The following is a 19,886-nucleotide window of genomic DNA, read 5'->3' as shown; positions in this document are numbered from 1 at the left end:
ACTATCTCTTTGTAGTCTCTGTGAGTGTGAATGTTCAGTTCCTTAGAAAATGATGCTATTCTAAACCCAGAGAAGTGTTCATTCATGTATGTAACTTGGATGTATATTCGTGAGCATTTCTCTTAGTCTGGAACTTTTTTGGCAGAGTAAATTTTCTGCCAAGGAGCTGTTAGTTGGAAGTTTCTTGGCAGTGCAGATTTGTCTGCCATTAGGTCTGTACTGCTGGGGATATACTGATTCTTAATTACCTCATTTAAAGCTAGCTTGGGTATCTCTGTCCCACACTGAAGTCTATCGTGTAGATATCTCAAAATCACTGAAGTGTGTGAGAATTTTATTACTTTATCCATGTCCTCATTTGTATAGTTGCTTCTGTTGATTTCACTGCTTTATAGGGATTTGTATTTCATTACCATAAATTTACTGTTTACTAGATCTGACATTATTTGCACATTTTTGATTGGTAATTACATTATGTTTTTTGATAGAATTACTCTTGCAAAGTCTCTTATTTTTTATGATTTTTATTTCTGACTTGGAAAATGCTGCTGTTCTAATTCTGTTTAGTAGTTGTTTGAATTATTCAGTTTGAAGCTGTAGCAGATTCAGTTGACTATATGTGAGCATATGTAACCATAAATAGGTTTACTAGGTGAAATGTATCAAAGGTTGTAAATAAAAAAAATCCTCAGTCTTTTGATAGGGGTTATTTTGTAAATATATCCAGGAAATATTATTAGATTGTACTTCACTTAAATTTAAATGTAGCATATTATTAATGAATTCAATCTTAGGGTGTTTTTTTTTTTTTTTAATGTATAGCTTTGAGCTTTGAGATAGCACTTAATTAATTGAGGCAATAAATTAATAAATTCAACATTCACTGAAGAAATGAATTTTTTTTCCTTCCCATATTTAGATCCTTATTCCTCTGATTTATTTGTTCCGAATGCCTTGATGATATTTATGAAGTCATAGCTGTGCTACCACAAAAATCATAAAAGTGAACCAACATGTTAAACTTTGACACTGCTAATAGCAAAAGTCAGTTTCTGCCTACAAGTCCAGAGTTTTCACCATAAAACATAGTTTTTTCATTTGTTTATTTAATTGTATTTTAAAGAATTAAAATGTAATAAGAGTACTTGATGAGGAGCAAAATATGATCTCAGCTGAGAAACAAAGATATTTTTAAATAACCTATGTAAGTTTGGTTTGCTTGAGAATTATTGGTTTGCTTTGAACTATTAATAAAGATTTGTAAACTGGTGAAACAGTGAAGAGATGGTAAAATCAACATCCTTGTGGAATTTTTTTTTAATGTCCTTAGTTTCTTTAGATTAATGATTAAACATTTAATTGGAGAATGTTGAGTTTGCTATGTGGCTGTAAATTGCTGATAAAACTATTTGAGTTTGAGGTTAAAAGTCGACATGCAGTCAAATATAGAAAAACTCTAATTGCCACTAGTACAAAAGAATAAGGAAGGTGTTAGGCAAGGTTCCCTCTAATCAACTGATATGTCCTAGTAGTTTGCATGTCAGTGTCTTTTCCATAAGGCAAAAAAGCCATGACCTGACATCTATCAATGATGATGTAAGGTTTTATAGACATACATTAGACTGTGTGGCACATTATATTGTTGTAGACTTTATTGTCCAAACAATCAGTGCATAGATAAGAGGTGCAAGATAATGTGCAACAGCATAAAACCCCAAAATGTGTGCAAAATGGTATCAAACTAATATGATGATCAAAATGCTAGGGGCACCTATCCTATGAAGAAAGGCTGAGGGAATTGAGCTTGTTTAGCTTTGAAATGAGAAGGCTCTGGAGAGACCTCCTTGTGGCCTTCCAGTACTTGAGGGGAGCTTATAACTGGGAGGGAGCCCAACTTTTTACGTGATCAGATAGTGAAGGACAAGGGGGAAGATTTAGGTGAGATGTTAGGAAGAAATTTTTTATTCAGAGAGTAGTGAAGCACTGGCACAGGCTGCCCAACGAGGTTGTGGATGCTGCATCCCTGAATGCGTTCAGGGCTGGGTAGGATGGGATTCTGCACAGACAGAAGATTCTGCCAGACTAGAGGCTGGCAACCTTGTCCATGGCAGGGAGGTTGGAATGAGGTGATCTTTAAGATCACTTCCAACCTAATCCATTGTATGATTCTGCAATTCTATGATATGATAGTAGTTTAATTTTTCTCCATAATTTATCCAAAGGAAAATGGGAATTTGTGGCCTATGAAGAGGAGCACAGCTTTCAAAATGTAGTAACTTGACACTTAAAATTGACTTCACTATGCAATACTTAATTTTATATTAAATTGTAATTTACATTTTTTAAATTAAATTAGGTCAGATTAAATAATTCCATTAGAGGGCAGTAGTACCTGTAGGTATGAAATATCGTGTACTAAATATTTAGTTTACAGTCAGCTTCTTTATTGCTATGATCTGTATTCTGTATAATTTTTGCATTAGTAGTGAAGAGAAAAATGATGCTAAAGTAATGTAACGTATTAAAATAGTGCAGAAGTATTTTGCAATATACAGTAATGCACACCTGTCAGATATTACAAAAATAAATATTGCAGAAGGTATACGAAATAATTGTAACAGCTTTCTGCAGTGTGATATTCTTACCAACTCTATATTTGTTTGTCTTTCCGTGTTCAGAGCTGTATAATTTGTGTACTGTATAACTTCTGTTTATTTATTGAAAGCTTATGGCTTTTTTTCAAACATCTTGCCTTTTAAACTCTTCTTTTTCTTTATATTCTTAGCCTTAATGCTTAATTTCACGTGGAATTTCTAGATTTCAGGGCAAGTTTGCAAAATCATGCATGCGTATACAGAAGCCTTTTAATGATCAATCATTGGTAGTGTCTTGTAATTTAGCAGTGATTTCTGTAAAAGGTTTAGTTTTTGTATTAATTATATCTTCTGATACTTTTGATAATGAAATTTAAGCCTCAAAAGCTTAAATGTTTTTTATTATTTGTGTGTGTGTGTGTGTGTGTGTTTTTATTCCTACTCATTAAAGCATTTCATTGCTTTAATAGATGTAAGCAGATGTACCTGGCTGGTATAACTAGCTCAGTTCACAGTAGTTTACAATCTTGTATATGTCTAATCCAAGCAATGCCACTAACGTACCATTTCTTTTTCCATTTTCAGTTGTGCTGCTTGATACTACAGCTGTCCTTGGAGAACTAGGATGGAAAACATTTCCTTTAAATGGGGTAAGTCACTCAACATTTTGGTTTTATTGTCTTGAGTCTGGAATTCTGACACTACTGAGCTAAATGTCTATTATACCTGAGTGGATATTCTTGCAGTATGGGTGCAATGGAAAGATTTGGGTTATTATCAAAACTAGATCATCCTGATTTGTAAGTGGGAGTAACAGATGTAATAATGATCTGAGTGCACATTATTATGCCATTCTCTGGCTTTTCTGCTTAAGAATCTGGCACATTTTAGAATCTAATTCTAACTGTTATGCATCATGAAGTTACGTATTAAAAATTCTTGTGTTTGTGGCTGTGTTTATGAACACATCTTTTTGTAAATTAGAAAGAAATATGAGTTTTGATTTTATAACATGATTGAAATGAGGCATCAGGTTTACTGAATCAGGAAAACACTGCAAATATGTTAATGCCATTAAACCAGTGCAAACATTTTGAAAAATGTATTTCAGTAGGCCTTGTTGACTCAATTGACTATTATAGGTTAAAGATCTCTATTCCTGTTGAAAGTTACAGTCTCACAGTATTATTTGTACAAATGGACAGGCACTTGGAATTCCTTTCTAGGCTGTGGAGTGTTGCAGGTATATGGTATATTTGGAAGTGGTGTGGCCAGCTGAGGGTAGGACAGAGGTGCATTTTTGTTATTTGAAGTACAGCTGTAAGTTCAGAAGTTGTGTTCTCCTTCTACCCAGTTGATGCACTTAACAGAGCATAAGACGTGTTTGTATTTTAACTACTGAACTAAAATACAGTGTACTGGAGCATTTAGCACTTACCATATTGGCTTCTAGTCCTGTTATCATTGTATGTGCAGCTCTTGATTGTATATCACCTGCTTTTATATTAGCTGGCGTTATCTGTAAATTCTTGTGTATGGTACAGAGTTTCTGGATTCTTTGAAGTTAGCTCAGAAACTAATATTTTTCTGAGTGAAAAATCTTGTTCTATTTTAATTTATTTTATTTTTTGTGATCCATTCCAGAAGGAAGTAGAAACTGTGTATCCTTAATAATTCATATTTGTAAAATGCCTTTTATGTCTCTGCCCTCAGGGATTTCAAGCAATGTGACATTTCTTAATCTCAGACTTTTAAACTTCATAGATTACTGTTTTTTTCATTTTTTTCCAGTCTATTGTATTCTTAGACATAATTTCATTCTGTTATAGATACTTCCATGTTTCTCATATTGTATGCAGATTCATCTTGTCTGTGATATAATTCTACATGTTTTTTTTATGCAGAAACTCTAGACGAAGCAAATAGTCTCATATATTAAATTTGGCACTGTATTTTCACATTATTATTTGTTCTAGTAGAAAGCAAATACTGCTGTATACAGTGTTGAGAAAAGACAGAAAAAAATTCTTGTTCTAGTTTTGTTGTGAATCTCATTCAACAAGACAGGGAGGCTGGCATTTGGAAATCAGATATTATTTCAGATATTCTGTAAATTCTGAAAATCTTTAGTTACTCCAGTAATAGCCACAAGCATAAATATGCGCTTAAAGTTGATATAAAATGTGGCTATTATAAAATATGCATTTTGGTTGGTCATTCCTACCTTAACATTCATTTTGCAGCATATTGATGTTTTCAGGAAAATTGTCTTTGCCATTTCTTAACAATAAGGAGCACTAGTTGGCATAGAGACAGTTTACCTTTAAAGCAGTGCTTGAAATTTTATTAGAGAATTTACCAATAAGGAAAATGTGTTCTCTTGTTGTTTAATTGTTAATATAAACATGTGGGAGTAAAGAGGTTCTTAGAATAAGGAAAACATATGGAATAGGGTTTACTGTGGCATTAGATAGGCAGAGAAGTCAGGAGTGATAATGCAGTGTAGAAAGGTAGTAACTGTGAACAGGGGAAAAGGAAGTCATAATTTTGCATGAATAATATAAGCTGTAAACTGGATAAAGGTTTCTGTGCACTTGAGCAAAGAAGCTTTGCAACAACTTTCAGGGTTGTACAGGTAAAAAGAATGCATTTTTTGAGGAGGAAGCACAATCAGTTTAGGAAGGAAACTGAAACACTGATCGCATCCATCAGTACATGATTGAGAAAAAAAAAGGTCCTCTGTTTCTCACAGTGCAATGAAAGAAAATGTCTTTGTTCAGTGTACTGGTACTGTAAAATTTGTTGTGAGAACCAAGAGCTAGTGACAGTGCTGGACATCTGAAACACTGCAGGAAGAAGGAACAAACAACAAAGCAAAACAAATAGTGGAGACGAACAACATACAAAATGAGAGTTCTCTCAAAAAGATATGCAGAAGTTCTGATTAAAATGAATGTTTGCTGATTTTTCTGTGTTAGTCTCATTCCAACAAACTTCATTAAAATATAGTGAATGTACATAATGCTTTTGATAATTGATCATACTGAAGAATTGCATAGAACTATTAAAATATGGAACATTGCATTACTTATGCTTATAAAATATTAAAGATACTAAAGATGAAAACTTAACTGGAATGTATTTCTGTACTGTTTTAATCCAAATATTCTGAGGCATGGTACACTGAGACGTCTTCTACATCGGGCATGCTCACACCTGTAGCACCAGCACCTAAAGAGCTTTTGGGATGGGTGTTTTCTCCATTCTGCCCCCAATGAGCACAATGAAGCCCATTCACAGTGCATGTTGCTTGGGCCCTGTGCAGCCATGACTGCGAGGAGGAATGTTACATCCTGCTTTATGCACAGCAGGCTGCTGCACAGGGCCTTTCCTCTGCTTTCTCTTTGCATCCTGACTTCCTTCAGACAGGGGGTAATCTTCTGCCACTGGCTGAGTCCTGTACGTGCAGCTTTGTGTGAAACAACCTCTTTCAGTGTCAGTGAAGATCTCTTCCAGGGTTGGCCATCTCATGAGCCAATCTCATGGCTTCTCAAACTTGCACAGCAACTGGGTGAAGGTAGCTGGCTGCTGCACCAGGTACTGAAAGAGTTTGACAGGCCCAGCTGTTCAGAGAGTGGCAACAGTACCATGTCCTCAGGTACCCTCTTGTATCCTAAGAAGGAGAGGTTGAGATGTTTCTTCTCCAGGCAGCAGCCGCCTGGATGCTGTTGGGTCATGAAGCTGTGGCAGGATCATCCTCAACAGACATGAAAAAGGTCATCCACCAGCTCCTCCACCAGCTGGCACTTGTTGGCCATTATGGTACTGGCCACTGGGTACTATCAGCCCAAACTATGCCTAGGTCACATGTCATATCTGAGTCAGTGTCTTCTTCATCCTCTTTGTCCTCCTCCATCCTTTTAGAGCTTTTCTGGTTCCTGCTGCTGCTCGGATTACATTCCGCTTTCCTGAGGCAGAAGCTGAGCCTAAAGAAGATGGCAAGGATGGCAGCACAGACCCAAATCATGCTGCTGCTCTCTGGCCAACATCCCATTTTCCTGCATCAACAGAAGCCAATCAGCAGGAGAGGACTCCAGCAATGACCCAGAGCTTCCAGTGCAGTGGCACAGCAAAAAGCTGGTCTCCCTGCCCTGCTCTGCTCCTGGCTTCCCTGCTGTGGCTGAGCCATGTTCAGACTCAGCTTCTTAGCACACAGCTGCTCACATTCACGCGTATCCCCATCCATTAGGTTAATTCCCAATGGATTGATTCCCATCAACACCAGGGTGATTAAAACCACTCAAGCCATGGCTGCTAGCAGGTGTGTGCTGCACTCACCGAAGGCCTGGGCCACAGTGCCGTGACGCTGCCTCTCTTACAGCCTTAGGACACATACCCCATCGTGACTTATCCTGCTGCTGTCACAGACATGGCCACATCACTGCACTCCTGTCTACTGTCTCCTGTTTCGTCGTCTCCACTCCTCTCTTATTCTCTTTTCTTCTCTCCTTTCCTTGATTGATCAGTATCATAACTCTTGCACCAGCTTTCTCATGGCTATCTTCAGGTGATGAATCACAAGTTTTGGGCCAGAAGTACTGAATTAGACCAACTAGGAAAGGAGCCCTCCTGAATCTGTTGTTTGAGAATAGGCAAGTTCTTGTAGGACAAGGACATCTGGGCTGAAAATTTTTAGATTTTTTATTAAAGTTGCCTGTCTGAACTTCAATGGTGTGTACTTTAAGCTTCTGAAGGAGTTATTTAGCAGTGACCTCCATCAACTTGCTCTGAGGAGTTCAGGAGTCTATGAGAGCTAGTTGCTTTTAAAGAACCACCTTTTAAATGTCAGGGTCATGCAAATCCCATTGTGCCACAAATCAAGAAGGCAGGGCAGAAAACTTGCCTGACTGAACAGGTAACTTTGCCTTGCAATTAGAGGAGAAAAAGAAAACATGACATCTGTGTGGTGATGCATTGTCTCCCTAACCTGGCCTTTGACTCATCCCTTCTCAGGCAGTAGCCATCAGTGTTGGCTGAGGTGGATACATCTGGTCATGATAACTGAACTGAGATCAAGGTGGACTTGGAGGAAATAGGATGTATGAATCAAATATGGCTAGTATGCAGTTACAGATGGTAGTCATTCATCTTAACCCACAAATAATGGACAACCCAGTGCCTGCTGAGCTGTCGTTGCATGGCAGCAGGCTGCATGCCAGTCTTCATTTTGAGTAGAGACGCTTCTCAAAGTTATTCATCGAAGCTGAGAAATTCCTCGCTTGCAACATATTTTCACTAAGTGACTATCTGATAGCTTCTTGTAGCTTCTTAAAAGATTGAGAGATTTCTTATCTGCTAATAGCTTTCTAATTTGCTGTATGGTATTGAGTGACATAAAGGATTGATTGCACATATAATTCGTTAGACATAAACCGTTGGCCAGAGGGTCCATTCTAAACCTCATGACTTGATGGGAGGGTCTCCTTAACAGTTTTGGCTGATGCTATTGTCTGTTCAGTACATAGTGACCTTACCACCATGAATCTTGTTAAGCTGCATAAGATTTTTTAAATCACTACCTTATAGTAATAAAATACAACTGCCTCTTTTCTCTTACAAGTGAAGTGTATAATATCATCTGTGACACTCTGGAAGTAAGGTCTGGCTTCACAGGGAGAATGCAAAGCTGCAGTACACATCTGAAGGGAGAAAATGAGAAAAGACAAAGCCCAGCTTGAGTTAACACTGGCCACTGTGTTGTCAAACAAAAATAGCTCTTTCAGGTGTGTCAGCTGCAGAAGGTCAATACTTGTAGTGGATGATCACATAGCAAGTAAGGAGGAGGAGAAAAAAAAGGCATTTAATGCCTTTGTTTTTTGTTTGTTTGTTTGTTTTTTACTTCAATATTTGACTGTAATTATAGATCTTGGGCTGTCTAGTCCTGAAGGGAACAGTGATTTGTCATCTGTGGTCACTGAAGTTGCAAGAAGACAGGATTATCAGCACAGCATTCATGGAACCAGTTGGGATGGACACCCGAGTGCTGAAAAATTAGCAGACATTATAGCTAGACCCCTCTCAACAATTTACCAAAGCTCATGTGAGTCTGGGCAGGTCTGTGCTGACTGGAATCTAGCCACTGTTATATCTATCTACATGAGAGCATGAGAGAAGACATAGCTAACTACAGACTTATTAGAGTAACCTCAGTCTCTGGAAAATTTATGAAGTAGATTGTCCTGGAGAATATTGAAAGAGATATTTGAGCAAAGCTATTATCAGGCATAGTCAGCATGGGTTTCCAAATGGAAAGCCTTGCCTTACTAATTTCATTTCCTTTGTTACAAGGTCACTGCTCAGTGGATGAAGGGACAGCAGTGGATGGAATCTTTCTGTATTTCAGTAAGGCCTTGATATAGCTCCTCATGGCATCCTTATGGATGAATCGTCCAGCTGTGAGATGAATAGCTTCATGCTGCGCTAGGTGATTAACTGGCTTGATGGTAGAGCTCAAAGTGCTGTAATGAATGGGGCTACATCTGTCTGGTAGGTGGTGCCAGCAGTGTTCTCCAGGGCTCAGTTCTACACCCATTCCTGTTTAGTATTTTTTATCAATGATCTGGATGCAGCAGTGGATTGCAGCCTCATCGAGTTTGCTGATGATACTAAACTGGGAGGTTTCAACTAAATGCTGAATCCTGGAGGGATGAAAGGCTTTGCAAAAGAATCTAGACAGTTTGGAACACAGGACAATTAGCAATTAGTCAGATACAGTTAGAGACTGGGAGTAGAGGTGTTTGGACAATACCCTCATTAATATGCTTTAACTTTTAGTTAGCCCTGGAGTGGTCAAGCAGTTGGACAAGATGATCTTTCTAAGTCCTATCCAGTTGAGCTATTCTGCTCTACCATATTCTGTTATGTTCTATTCTGTTCTAATTCCTGAACAGTAACAATTGTTGGTTTGCTTGTTCTTTCGATAAAGACTTATTTAGACACTTTTTAAATCATATATGCTACTTTAATGAACTATTAAAAAATAATAATAGTGTGCTATCTGTATGTGCAAGAATAAAGTCATTGACACATAATTGCAAAACTACTCTGACAGTAGAACATTTTTAGCAGTAGAAGAATGGGATGATGGATTTTCTTGAAACTGACATTAAAAGGATTCATTAATTTATGGGCATACTCTGTCACAAAGAATGTTTCCACTAAATTAAATAGCAACTGAAATATTAATGTTTGGGATTTGCATAATTTTGAGTATGCCTCCAAGAACTTAAACAGGCAAGGGTGAAATAGAATAAAAAAAATAGAAGAAGCAATTCTTCTGAAATTTGCAGACCTTTAACATGCACCTCCCAGTGTTTCTATTTATATCATATTAATAGTGAAAAACAAACAAACAAACAAACAAACAGAAACTTACAAGCTTTTAGTAGCTGTGGTAACTTCCTATACAAGTACTTGCTTGGTTCATACCCAAGCAAGTAAAGATACAACATAGTGGTTTTCTATTTAGCATTTGTATGCAGTGTCACCATTTAGGTGCAACTATTAGTCATGTGCAACTGCATTATCCATTATTTGGTAATAAATGGTTAATTTTTTCATTTTCTTCTCCATTGTTTGTACAGCCTTCCTGAAGCTTGTGTATACAATGCTTCTTCTTAAAGTTGTTCCTTATTCGCTTGTCAGTTATTTTCCTTGCATTTTGAAATGGTAAGAAATTAGGTGCTTAGGACTACAAAAATGCAGTGTGAATTAATATCCTTGAGGTCGATAGAATCGTTTTTTGTTGACTGAGTTCCAGTTTAGTTTTTCAATGATGCACTGTCTAAAATTTCTTCTTTGATAATGGATATATCTAATACTTCCTCTGTTTTTGTGCTATATTTCATACTGACTGATTCATACTGATTTATGAAAATGTGTTTATTATGGAATGAAAGTAGAAATTTATTCAACAAACTCTCACTTCATAGTCCTGAAAATGCAGAAATTTTGCCTGGATTTGGCCTGGATTGGTAGAAAAAAAAATAAAAAGGAAAAGAACCCTCTTATCTGTTAAAAAAGAGAATTTTAAGTGTAAGCAAATAGGTAGACCAGTTGAGTTCATAGGATCCATTAGCCAGGTTTCCAGCTAAAGTCAGTGTAGTGAACTTGGGGAACAGATATTTGTTAAATTTACTCACTACAGTCTGTGGTACTGTGATTCTTAGGTCAGGTGTTTTTTTTTTTTAATTATTATTTTTTTCTATGGGATTAAGCATTTAGTGGTTAAAACAGTTTTGAAATTCATAGAAGAAAGGAAAAGTATGGAAAGCCTAACTGAAATGTAGTGCTCCTCAGACTTCACTGATCCATTAGCAGTAACAATAACAAAGTATTGTACCTTGGGAAATCCCATATCTTTTTTTTCCGTTCCCCTTTTTTTCCCCTTCCCTTCCCTTCCCTTCCCTTCCCTTCCCTTCCCTTCCCTTCCCTTCCCTTCCCTTCCCTTCCCTTCCCTTCCCTTCCCTTCCCTTCCCTTCCCTTCCCTTCCCTTCCCTTCCCTTCCCTTCCCTTCCCTTCCCTTCCCTTCCCTTCCCTTCCCTTCCCTTCCCTTCCCTTCCCTTCCCTTCCCTTCCCTTCCCTTCCCTTCCCTTCCCTTCCCTTCCCTTCCCTTCCCTTCCCTTCCCTTCCCTTCCCTTCCCTTCCCTTCCCTTCCCTTCCCTTCCCTTCCCTTCCCTTCCCTTCCCTTCCCTTCCCTTCCCTTCCCTTCCCTTCCCTTCCCTTCCCTTCCCTTCCCTTCCCTTCCCTTCCCTTCCCTTCCCTTCCCTTCCCTTCCCTTCCCTTCCCTTCCCTTCCCTTCCCTTCCCTTCCCTTCCCTTCCCTTCCCTTCCCTTCCCTTCCCTTCCCTTCCCTTCCCTTCCCTTCCCTTCCCTTCCCTTCCCTTCCCTTCCCTTCCCTTCCCTTCCCTTCCCTTCCCTTCCCTTCCCTTCCCTTCCCTTCCCTTCCCTTCCCTTCCCTTCCCTTCCCTTCCCTTCCCTTCCCTTCCCTTCCCTTCCCTTCCCTTCCCTTCCCTTCCCTTCCCTTCCCTTCCCTTCCCTTCCCTTCCCTTCCCTTCCCTTCCCTTCCCTTCCCTTCCCTTCCCTTCCCTTCCCTTCCCTTCCCTTCCCTTCCCTTCCCTTCCCTTCCCTTCCCTTCCCTTCCCTTCCCTTCCCTTCCCCATTGCAAAATTTCATGTTGCAATGTGAATTACAATATCTACAGTACTTCTAATCTTCATGTTGAATATTGTAACCATTAGAACTCAGTAAATATTTAAATTATTAATGACCTGAAAGAACAGTTCATCAGAATGCCCTCACAGGAGAAGCTGTAAGGTTTCAAGCATTGTCATTATGTAAACTCAATAACAAGCATTTTGCTAAAGACTATCTTTTTAAAAGATATCAAGTAACTGTAATTTTTTTCAGTAATTTGTTCCATTAATCAGTTAGGTCACTGTTTTTAAAGTTTCCATTTCCTACTGTTCTTCCTTTTCGGTCTCATGTTGTATCTAAATAGATGAAGACCTTTCTTGCTCCTTCTACTTCTCTGAAGTTCAAGTCACTGTATGACTCTTCTTTTTCAAAAATACTGACATAAGTATGCAGTATTTTACAGTCAATTTCATTATTTTCTACAGTTACAAATCATCATGCCACTTTTCTTTACTTTTCTCCTGTTAAACATCAGAGTTCCCACTAGGCTTCTTCACTGCAGTAATAATATTAGGAGCTTGTGTTCAGTTGATTCTCACCATCACTCATGGTTGTCTTTCAGAACTGATGTTTTATAACTCATAGTAATCCATTCATTAAATATAAGTGGTATTCCCACTCCTAGATATGTAAACAGACATCATCCTTGAATGAGTGTTGCTAACCAAAATATTTATATCATCATATGTTATAAAATCTGCTAAATAACTTACCTTTGAATAGTCTTATTAAAAAAATCTTGTTTCATTTTTATTGTTTCTGCATTGCATATATGATGCTGTATAACTATGTGATCATAATTTTTAGCTTCTGTTGCCTGTGCTTGAATATTGTAGATTACTTCTGTATCATGATACATAACTATCATATGATCTAATGGCTTTTGGGGAGGTCATTTGTGGGCTAAACAAGACACTCTAGGGCATTTAGAATCATAATTAAGAAATTTGAAAGTATTTATCAGTTTTTAGTCTGACAAGAGCCCAGTGGCTCAAGAAATGTGACAGTGAAAAAGGTATCATAGTTCAGAGACATCCTTTGCTTCTTTACTGTCATATTTTGGTGGGTGGACCAATTGCCAGCTGAGTTACCACACAGTTGCTTGATCACTTCCAACCAGCAGAGTGGGGGAGAGAAATAGAAAGGCAAAAATGAGAAAAAAAATCCTAGAAAAAAGAAAGAAAAGATGTAGGAGCAATCACTCATGACCTCCCACCAGCAGACTCATACCCAGCCAGAGTGAGCAACAAATATTCTGAAGAAAACACACCAGCTGTATTGCTGAGCATGACATTTGGATGGGATGGGATTTTCCTTTGATCACTTGGTGCTGCTCTCCATCCTCTTGCCCACCCCTGCCCCACTCCTTGAGGAGCCAGAGTAAAAAAGATAGAAGTTCTTGATACTGTGTAAGCACTGTTCAGCAATACCTAAAACATTAGTGTGTTTTGGCCACAAAAAAAAAAAAACAACAAAACAACACAACAACAACAAAACAAACACAGTGCTGTGCAAGCTGCTATGAAGAAAATTAACTCCATTCCTGCCAGACCCAGTACACATATTTAAAGTCAGTAGAAAAAAATGTCAATATCAAGGAGGACTTATATTCTTAAGGTGTTTCACTTCTGTTCTTGATAAATAGCTTTGATGAGTCAATAAAACAGAAAATTGCACCCACACATTTAGATGTTGCAAAGGTAGCAAGAAAAGCTTTAGCCAGGAATTGAGGACATTTCTGAGAAAAAGCATCTGAAGGTGTAAAATCCTCTATTACAACAATTCAACAGCAATAAAGACATATAGTTGTGTCTGTGAAAGCTCAGCAGCCAGATTTCAAAGTTGTCACCAAGAATATGGTTTTAGTAATAAGTTTAATAGAAGGTAGGGATTTAGGTGTCAGAACATTTAACAGAGATGAAGGAAACGAAAGAAGCTAATCAGATTTTCACACAATCTGGGGAATTTAGAGATGACATTAAGAAAAATATTTTAAATCACATAGTAGAACAGTAATTTGAACATAATCAGACACCATGCTCTGCAATACCATATTTAGAACCCTTTTTGACGTTTAAGGTATGCTGTACAAGGAAAAAGGTAAGTAGAGGGTTGTTTTTCTTAAGATGAGTATTAATCTGAAGGGATTTGATGATTAGATACATGCAGCTATCAAAGAAAGCTTTTCTAGAGAAATTACTGTTGCTAATGTGAGGTGATTTACCTTTGAGAGTCCACTTGCATATTTCATTTAAGAACACTTCCTATATTATTAAAGGTGTTTTGAAAAGTGTATGTCTCTCTGACTGCTAGTGTGCAAGTAAATGGGCACATGCCTAAGTATTTCTTTTTCTCAGTATTTCCTATTAAGGAAGCAAAAAATCTTAGTTTTTGCAGATAAATTACCTGAAAACACTGTCTATGACTGATCTCCATTGGATGAATGCAGAGTTACCAGTGCATGTTGCACCTGTAATCATGTCCTCCTTTTTGTCCAGTATCCTAGTTAGTATTCATTTGGTCTTGTGTGAAACATCTAATTACAGATACTGTAAAGGAAAGCAATTGGTAAAATATAGTCATATTCTTATTTGGATGTTGCAAACACAATTTGTGTGACCCATTTGTGCTTGCCACTGTGCAGTTACAGATCTAAAGCATTCATATCCTAAACAGTGAGATATAATTAGCTGTAAATTTAAAGAAAACACCCACTTGAAAGAAAGTGTATACAATGGAGATTTATAAACAGAACAGTTATATTTTTAAATAGTCACTGTAAAAATAAAGCAATAGAAGTAGATTCTATACTGCTTAACCAAAAGCAATTTGTTTTGTTTTTAATCTACTGTGTAGTAAGTCTGAACTTTATGATAATAATATTGCATATACTGTTTGGATTATTTTTCCATTCCCATTTAGTTTAGATTATATTGTATACAAATATGTTTCTAGTAAAGGCAAAATTTTCTTTCTGTAACTAAAATCATCGCTATAGGTTATCTGCTAAGCAGAAACATCCCAGTTATTCCTGGGTTTGTGGCAGGATGACCTCTTAACTAGGACGTCAAGCTAAAGTTTATCATCTCATTGTAAGGTACCTGCTTTAGCAGGGGATTGGACTCTGATCTCTTGAGATTACTTCCAACCCCTGTGATTCTATGATTCTGTGATTCTGTGATCTCTGTTTCATCCTCTCTGACTTATAAGGTAAAATATAGCAAAGAGAGTTTAAAATCTACGTTGAATCCACATATCTGAAATTCATGTCTATAATCTTAATAGTGGACTGATGGGCTTGGTGGACAAAGGAAGGGCAATTGATGATGTCTACCTGTACTTGTGCAAGGCCTTTAACATGGTCCCACACCACACCGTTTTTTCTAAATTGGAGAGATATGGATTTGAAGGCTGGACTATAAGGTGGATAAATAATTGGTTGGATGGTTGTAGTCAGAGGATTTTGAGGATGGTTCTATGTCAACGTGCCTGCTGGACGTAAGTAGTGTCCCCTAGGGGTCTGTCTTGGGACTGGTGCTCTTCAATATCTTTATCAATGACATAAACAGTGGGATCATGTGTACCCTCAGTAAGTTTGCTGATGACACCAAGCTGAGTGGTGCAGTTGGAACAGTGGAATGGAGGGATGCCATCTAAAGGGACCAAGACAAGTTCAAAAAGTGGGCATGCAAGAATCTAATGAGGTTCAACAAAACCAAGTGCAAGGTTTTGTGTTTGGCGTGAGGCAATACCAGACATGAACACTGTCTGGGAGAAGAACTTCTTGAGAGCAGCCCTGTGAAGGAGGACCTGGGGGTCCTGATGGATGACAGGCTGGACATGAGCCAGGAGTGTGTGCTTGCTGCCTGGAAGGCCAACAGTATCCGGGGCTGCATCAAAAGAGGGGTAGCTGGCAGGGAGAGGAAGGTGATTATCCTCCACTGCTCTGCCCTTTTGAGGCCCTGTCTGGAGTACTGTGACCTGGGTCCCCCAGAACAGGAAGGATGCAGAGCTCTTGGAATGGGTCCAGAGGAGGTCCACAAAGATGATCAGAGAGCTGAAGCACCTCTCCTGTAATGACAGATTGGTGGAGTTGGGCTTATTTAGCTTGGAGAACGGAAGGCTTCTTGGAGACGTTGTTTCCTTCCAGTTCATGAAGGGAGCTTACAAGCAGGAGAGGGCCGACTTTTCTATACATTCTGATAGTGATAGGACAAGGGGAGAATGGCTTTAAACTAAAAGAGGAGAGATGTAGGTTAAATGATAGGAAGAAATTTTTTACTCAGAGGGTGGTGAGGCACTGGCACACTCTACCTAGAGAAACTGTGGATGCCTCATCCCTGGAGACACTGGATGGGATCCTGGGCAGCCTGATCTAGGAGTTGGCAACCCATGGCAAACACAAGCCCATGGCAGAGGAGTTGGAATGCGGCATTTAATATCCCTTCCAACCTAAGCCAAGCTATTCTATGATTCTGTGATTAGCGGGACTGTTTCTATTTCTTGTCCAAGATTATATTTTCCCTGCTGCCTTCACACACCAAATATACTCTTTACTTTCTTACTTGTCTGTATGTTCTCATGACCATTAAGGACTTTGTGTGCTGTTGAAAACTCCATGTTATTAGGATCAGGATTACAATTAAGATTAAGGAAATAAGCAGGCAGTCTTGTGATGTTCAGTGCAGCAAAAGTGCTACTTAAAATGTCAACCTTTTCTCCTTTAACATATTTGTTTTGTACTTTGGTTACAGCTAGTTGATGCACTTGGTGCCCAGAAACTGCCAAAAAGCAAAGTAAAGCTGTTCGTTCCATTTTCTTAGTATACTGATTTATCTATCTTGTCTATCACATGTAATTTAAGTATAACACGCAAATCAATTTGATTATTTTTCAGTGCATGTTTCATCTTATGTTGCAAAAGAAGGCATAGCAGTACTTAGATTTTCTGTTATGTTTCCCTATCTAAGTATGAGAAACAGTGTTGGTAGTGTAGCACTGTAAATATCTATCCTTTTCCTGTGCCACAACCCCAGAAAATGTATGCTAAAGTCAGTACTGTATTTTTTTCTAAAATGCATTGGTTGAAAGTTTAAATAGATAAGAATACTATATATGGGCTGCACATCTAAGTTCTGAGCATAGAAAATAGCTTTCAAGTCACTGCAAATTTCACAATTTCATGTGATATCATAGCTTAACAAAAGGAGGAATAGGAAAAGAAGTATAATGTAGTGAAAAATAACATGTTCTTGCATTTTTTTCCATAGGGAAAAGGTGATAATTTGAGAGGGAAAATATACTTGACTGGGGAGGCAAGTATGATTCACTTAAAAATTGCATAGGGTATATTTTCAGCTGTGTTGAATTTCAGAATTTTTACTGTTTCTGCCAGCATGTAAATTCTCCAAAATTCAGAAAGTGTTTCATATCCATTCCCAATTAGATATAATATTGTTTCTGATGTATTTCAACATTCACTGTGCACAAGAAATGTAGGTACAAAGCATATCAAACTGAATATTGCCTTCATTGTAAAATCATGAAAAAAGAAAGAAAAAAGAAAAATGGAAGAAAAGCAATATTTATGGAAATACCAGCTGCATACTGAATATCTCTTTGTTTGAACCAGTGTATTTTTAGAGACTATATTGACCTCATGGGAACTGCCCCTTGGAATTCCTATGTGCATACAAAGTGCTCTCATAAATGCTTAAGTAGTTGATAAGTATCAAGGTATTCTGAAAAGCATTCTCTCTGAATTGTACAAAAGGCACAAAATATGTTTTTTGGGTTTTTGTTTTTTCTAGAAAAAAAGATAAAAGTGGCCGCAGCAAAAGATGCTTTACTGTTGTTCCTTTTTCTTGTATGCTGAATTCAGTAATTAAGTGAAACTCTTGACAAACTGTTGCTTTCTTCACCTTTAGAGACAGTAGTAATTATATACTAAAAGTGTATCTTCCATGTGTAATTAAAATAATTAATACATTCTTAAGGGTTCACAGTAGTCTGACCTTGTATTAGAAGCCTTAACTTAGATTTAGAAGAAACAAAATTGAAGCAGAAAATTGGCAGCATTTTTAACATTTTACTGATGTTTTGATACATTCACTTAATTTTTGAAGTTACAGGAAAGCAAACTGTTTATCAAGAAATCTACAAGTTTGAGGCCTCTGCCAAGCTTCTTTTAAATACATAAGCACACACATCATACTCTTTGCATATTGCAGTAAATCATTTACATTCTGATGGTGCTTTAAATTATAAGACATTGCATGAGATTTCAGTTGTAAGGATGAAAAGATTGTATATAGACAGTTTTCTGCTCTGCAGTTCTCACTAAGTAGATCTTGACACAGTAGATAGGACTTGTTTGGGTCATAATTAAATAAAACTGTGGGGCACTGCTTCCCAGAATTTTTCCTCTTGACTGTTGTACTTCATCAAGTGGTTGGCAATTCTCCCTGTGGCAGTGGGTTTGGAATTTCCAACCCCAGCCATTCTACGATTCTGTGATTCTATGATTATGTGATTTGTTTTTGACATTGGCCAGGAAGGACTCTACTGATATTTTATCATATCTCCATGTTAGTTGCAGTCCTCAAGGGGTTAACACATTTGGTTTTCTTCTTTGTAGTTACAGATTTCTCTTCCTGCTTTGCCTGGATCCATTTCTTTTCATTTGTCTGTATTTTATCTCCTGTCAAACAATCCATGTTTTTCCATCTTCATCAGTGATATATTCTCTGTCCATGAAGTCATGCCAAAAACTCAAGTAAAGGTATCATCTATGACCATACTGCAAGCTAAAAGAGGGTCAGGAAGCAGTAATAGTGTTGTACATACTCCTTGTCTTCCTTGCTGCTTTGTGATGGTCCCACTTGCTGTCCCTAAGACAAATCTTCTATAAATTCAGATTTGGGGCAAGATTCTGGCTCTTCTATTCTTAGCTGTAAGCACTGGAGTGCTAAACCATAGGCTGAGACTTCGGAAAACTTTATCCAGCTGAAATGAAAGCTTGATGCCATAGAAATTCTTCTCAGCTTTGTTCTCCCTGCCAGTAGATGTCTGCTTCTAAACTTCTAGTGTAATGCTTGAGCAAGAAACCTCTTCTCTGAAGAGCCATTACCAGTGTAAAGTGTACAGCAATTGTCAGTCCAAAATGCAAAGAGCTGAAAACTACGGATTTAAGAAGATATACTTTACATAGTAGTTTGCACATGTGACAATATATTCTCCTGCAGAGGTATTCAACCAAGTATGTAGCCCTTCACCATATGGATTATATATTTATGCGAACAGTCATAGCAGAATTGGAAACTGTTCACATCATCCTAATAAGCTATTTCACAAAGTGGAAAATAGGCAGTTTGTAGATATATTTATTGACCTCTAATAAGGAAATCAAGTTCTCTTTAAGAATCACAAATATACAGAGGAAAAAAAAGCCTGTAGAAAATCCAGGCATTTGTGAATATTAATTATAACTACATTTCAGACTTCAGAGAATAATGCTTTTCTATTGTATTTAATCAAAAGAATCTCTTTTGAAGAGTTTAAAACTTGATATGTGACTTGCAGAAATAAATTGAAAGGTTACAAGTGCTTTGAGATGTAAAACAACATTTAGATCTTCTTGTGTTGTTAAGACAAGCATATATTTTTGAAATAAACAGAAGTGTATGATCTCACTTGGCAAAATAGTACTTATTTCATTTTATATGCACGGAGGCTTGACCATTCTGTGTACTTTTCCACTGTACCTCCTGAGAAGATCAGGGGGTATACGATCTGCCTCTGAGTGCCTTACTACTGGGGAAGGATCTTATTACCCCATCTGCTTAAAACATACAAAGACTCTTAAACAAGACTATCACCAAATGGAAAAAAATATATTTAACTTGAACTTAACAGTTATTTTAAAAGTTCTTGGAATTTGATTTGTACTGTTACAAAATGGGCACATTGCATAGAAAATGAATGAATGTTAGTGGACACAACAGCTAGGTGATTTGGCGATATACTAAATATCATCACT

General features: G+C 37.6%; 1 protein-coding gene across 2 annotated transcripts in view; it reads left to right on the top strand.

Annotated features, from left to right (window-relative positions):
- The window catches only part of EPHA6 (EPH receptor A6), a 472,327-nt gene that overhangs the window by 31,971 nt on the left and 420,470 nt on the right, over positions 1-19,886 (top strand). For both annotated transcript variants that reach the window (XM_065741888.1, XM_065741887.1), the window contains exon 2: positions 3,180-3,244. In XM_065741888.1, coding sequence (XP_065597960.1) covers positions 3,180-3,244 — 65 coding nt within the window. The remainder of the gene's footprint in view (positions 1-3,179; positions 3,245-19,886) is intronic.

This window comes from Cyrtonyx montezumae, unplaced genomic scaffold (assembly GCF_038088225.1).
Source record: "Cyrtonyx montezumae isolate F1298 unplaced genomic scaffold, pur_monq_1.0 scaffold_3, whole genome shotgun sequence".
NCBI classification, from domain to species: domain Eukaryota; kingdom Metazoa; phylum Chordata; class Aves; order Galliformes; family Odontophoridae; genus Cyrtonyx; species Cyrtonyx montezumae.
This window is presented reverse-complemented; position numbering and strand designations above follow the sequence as displayed.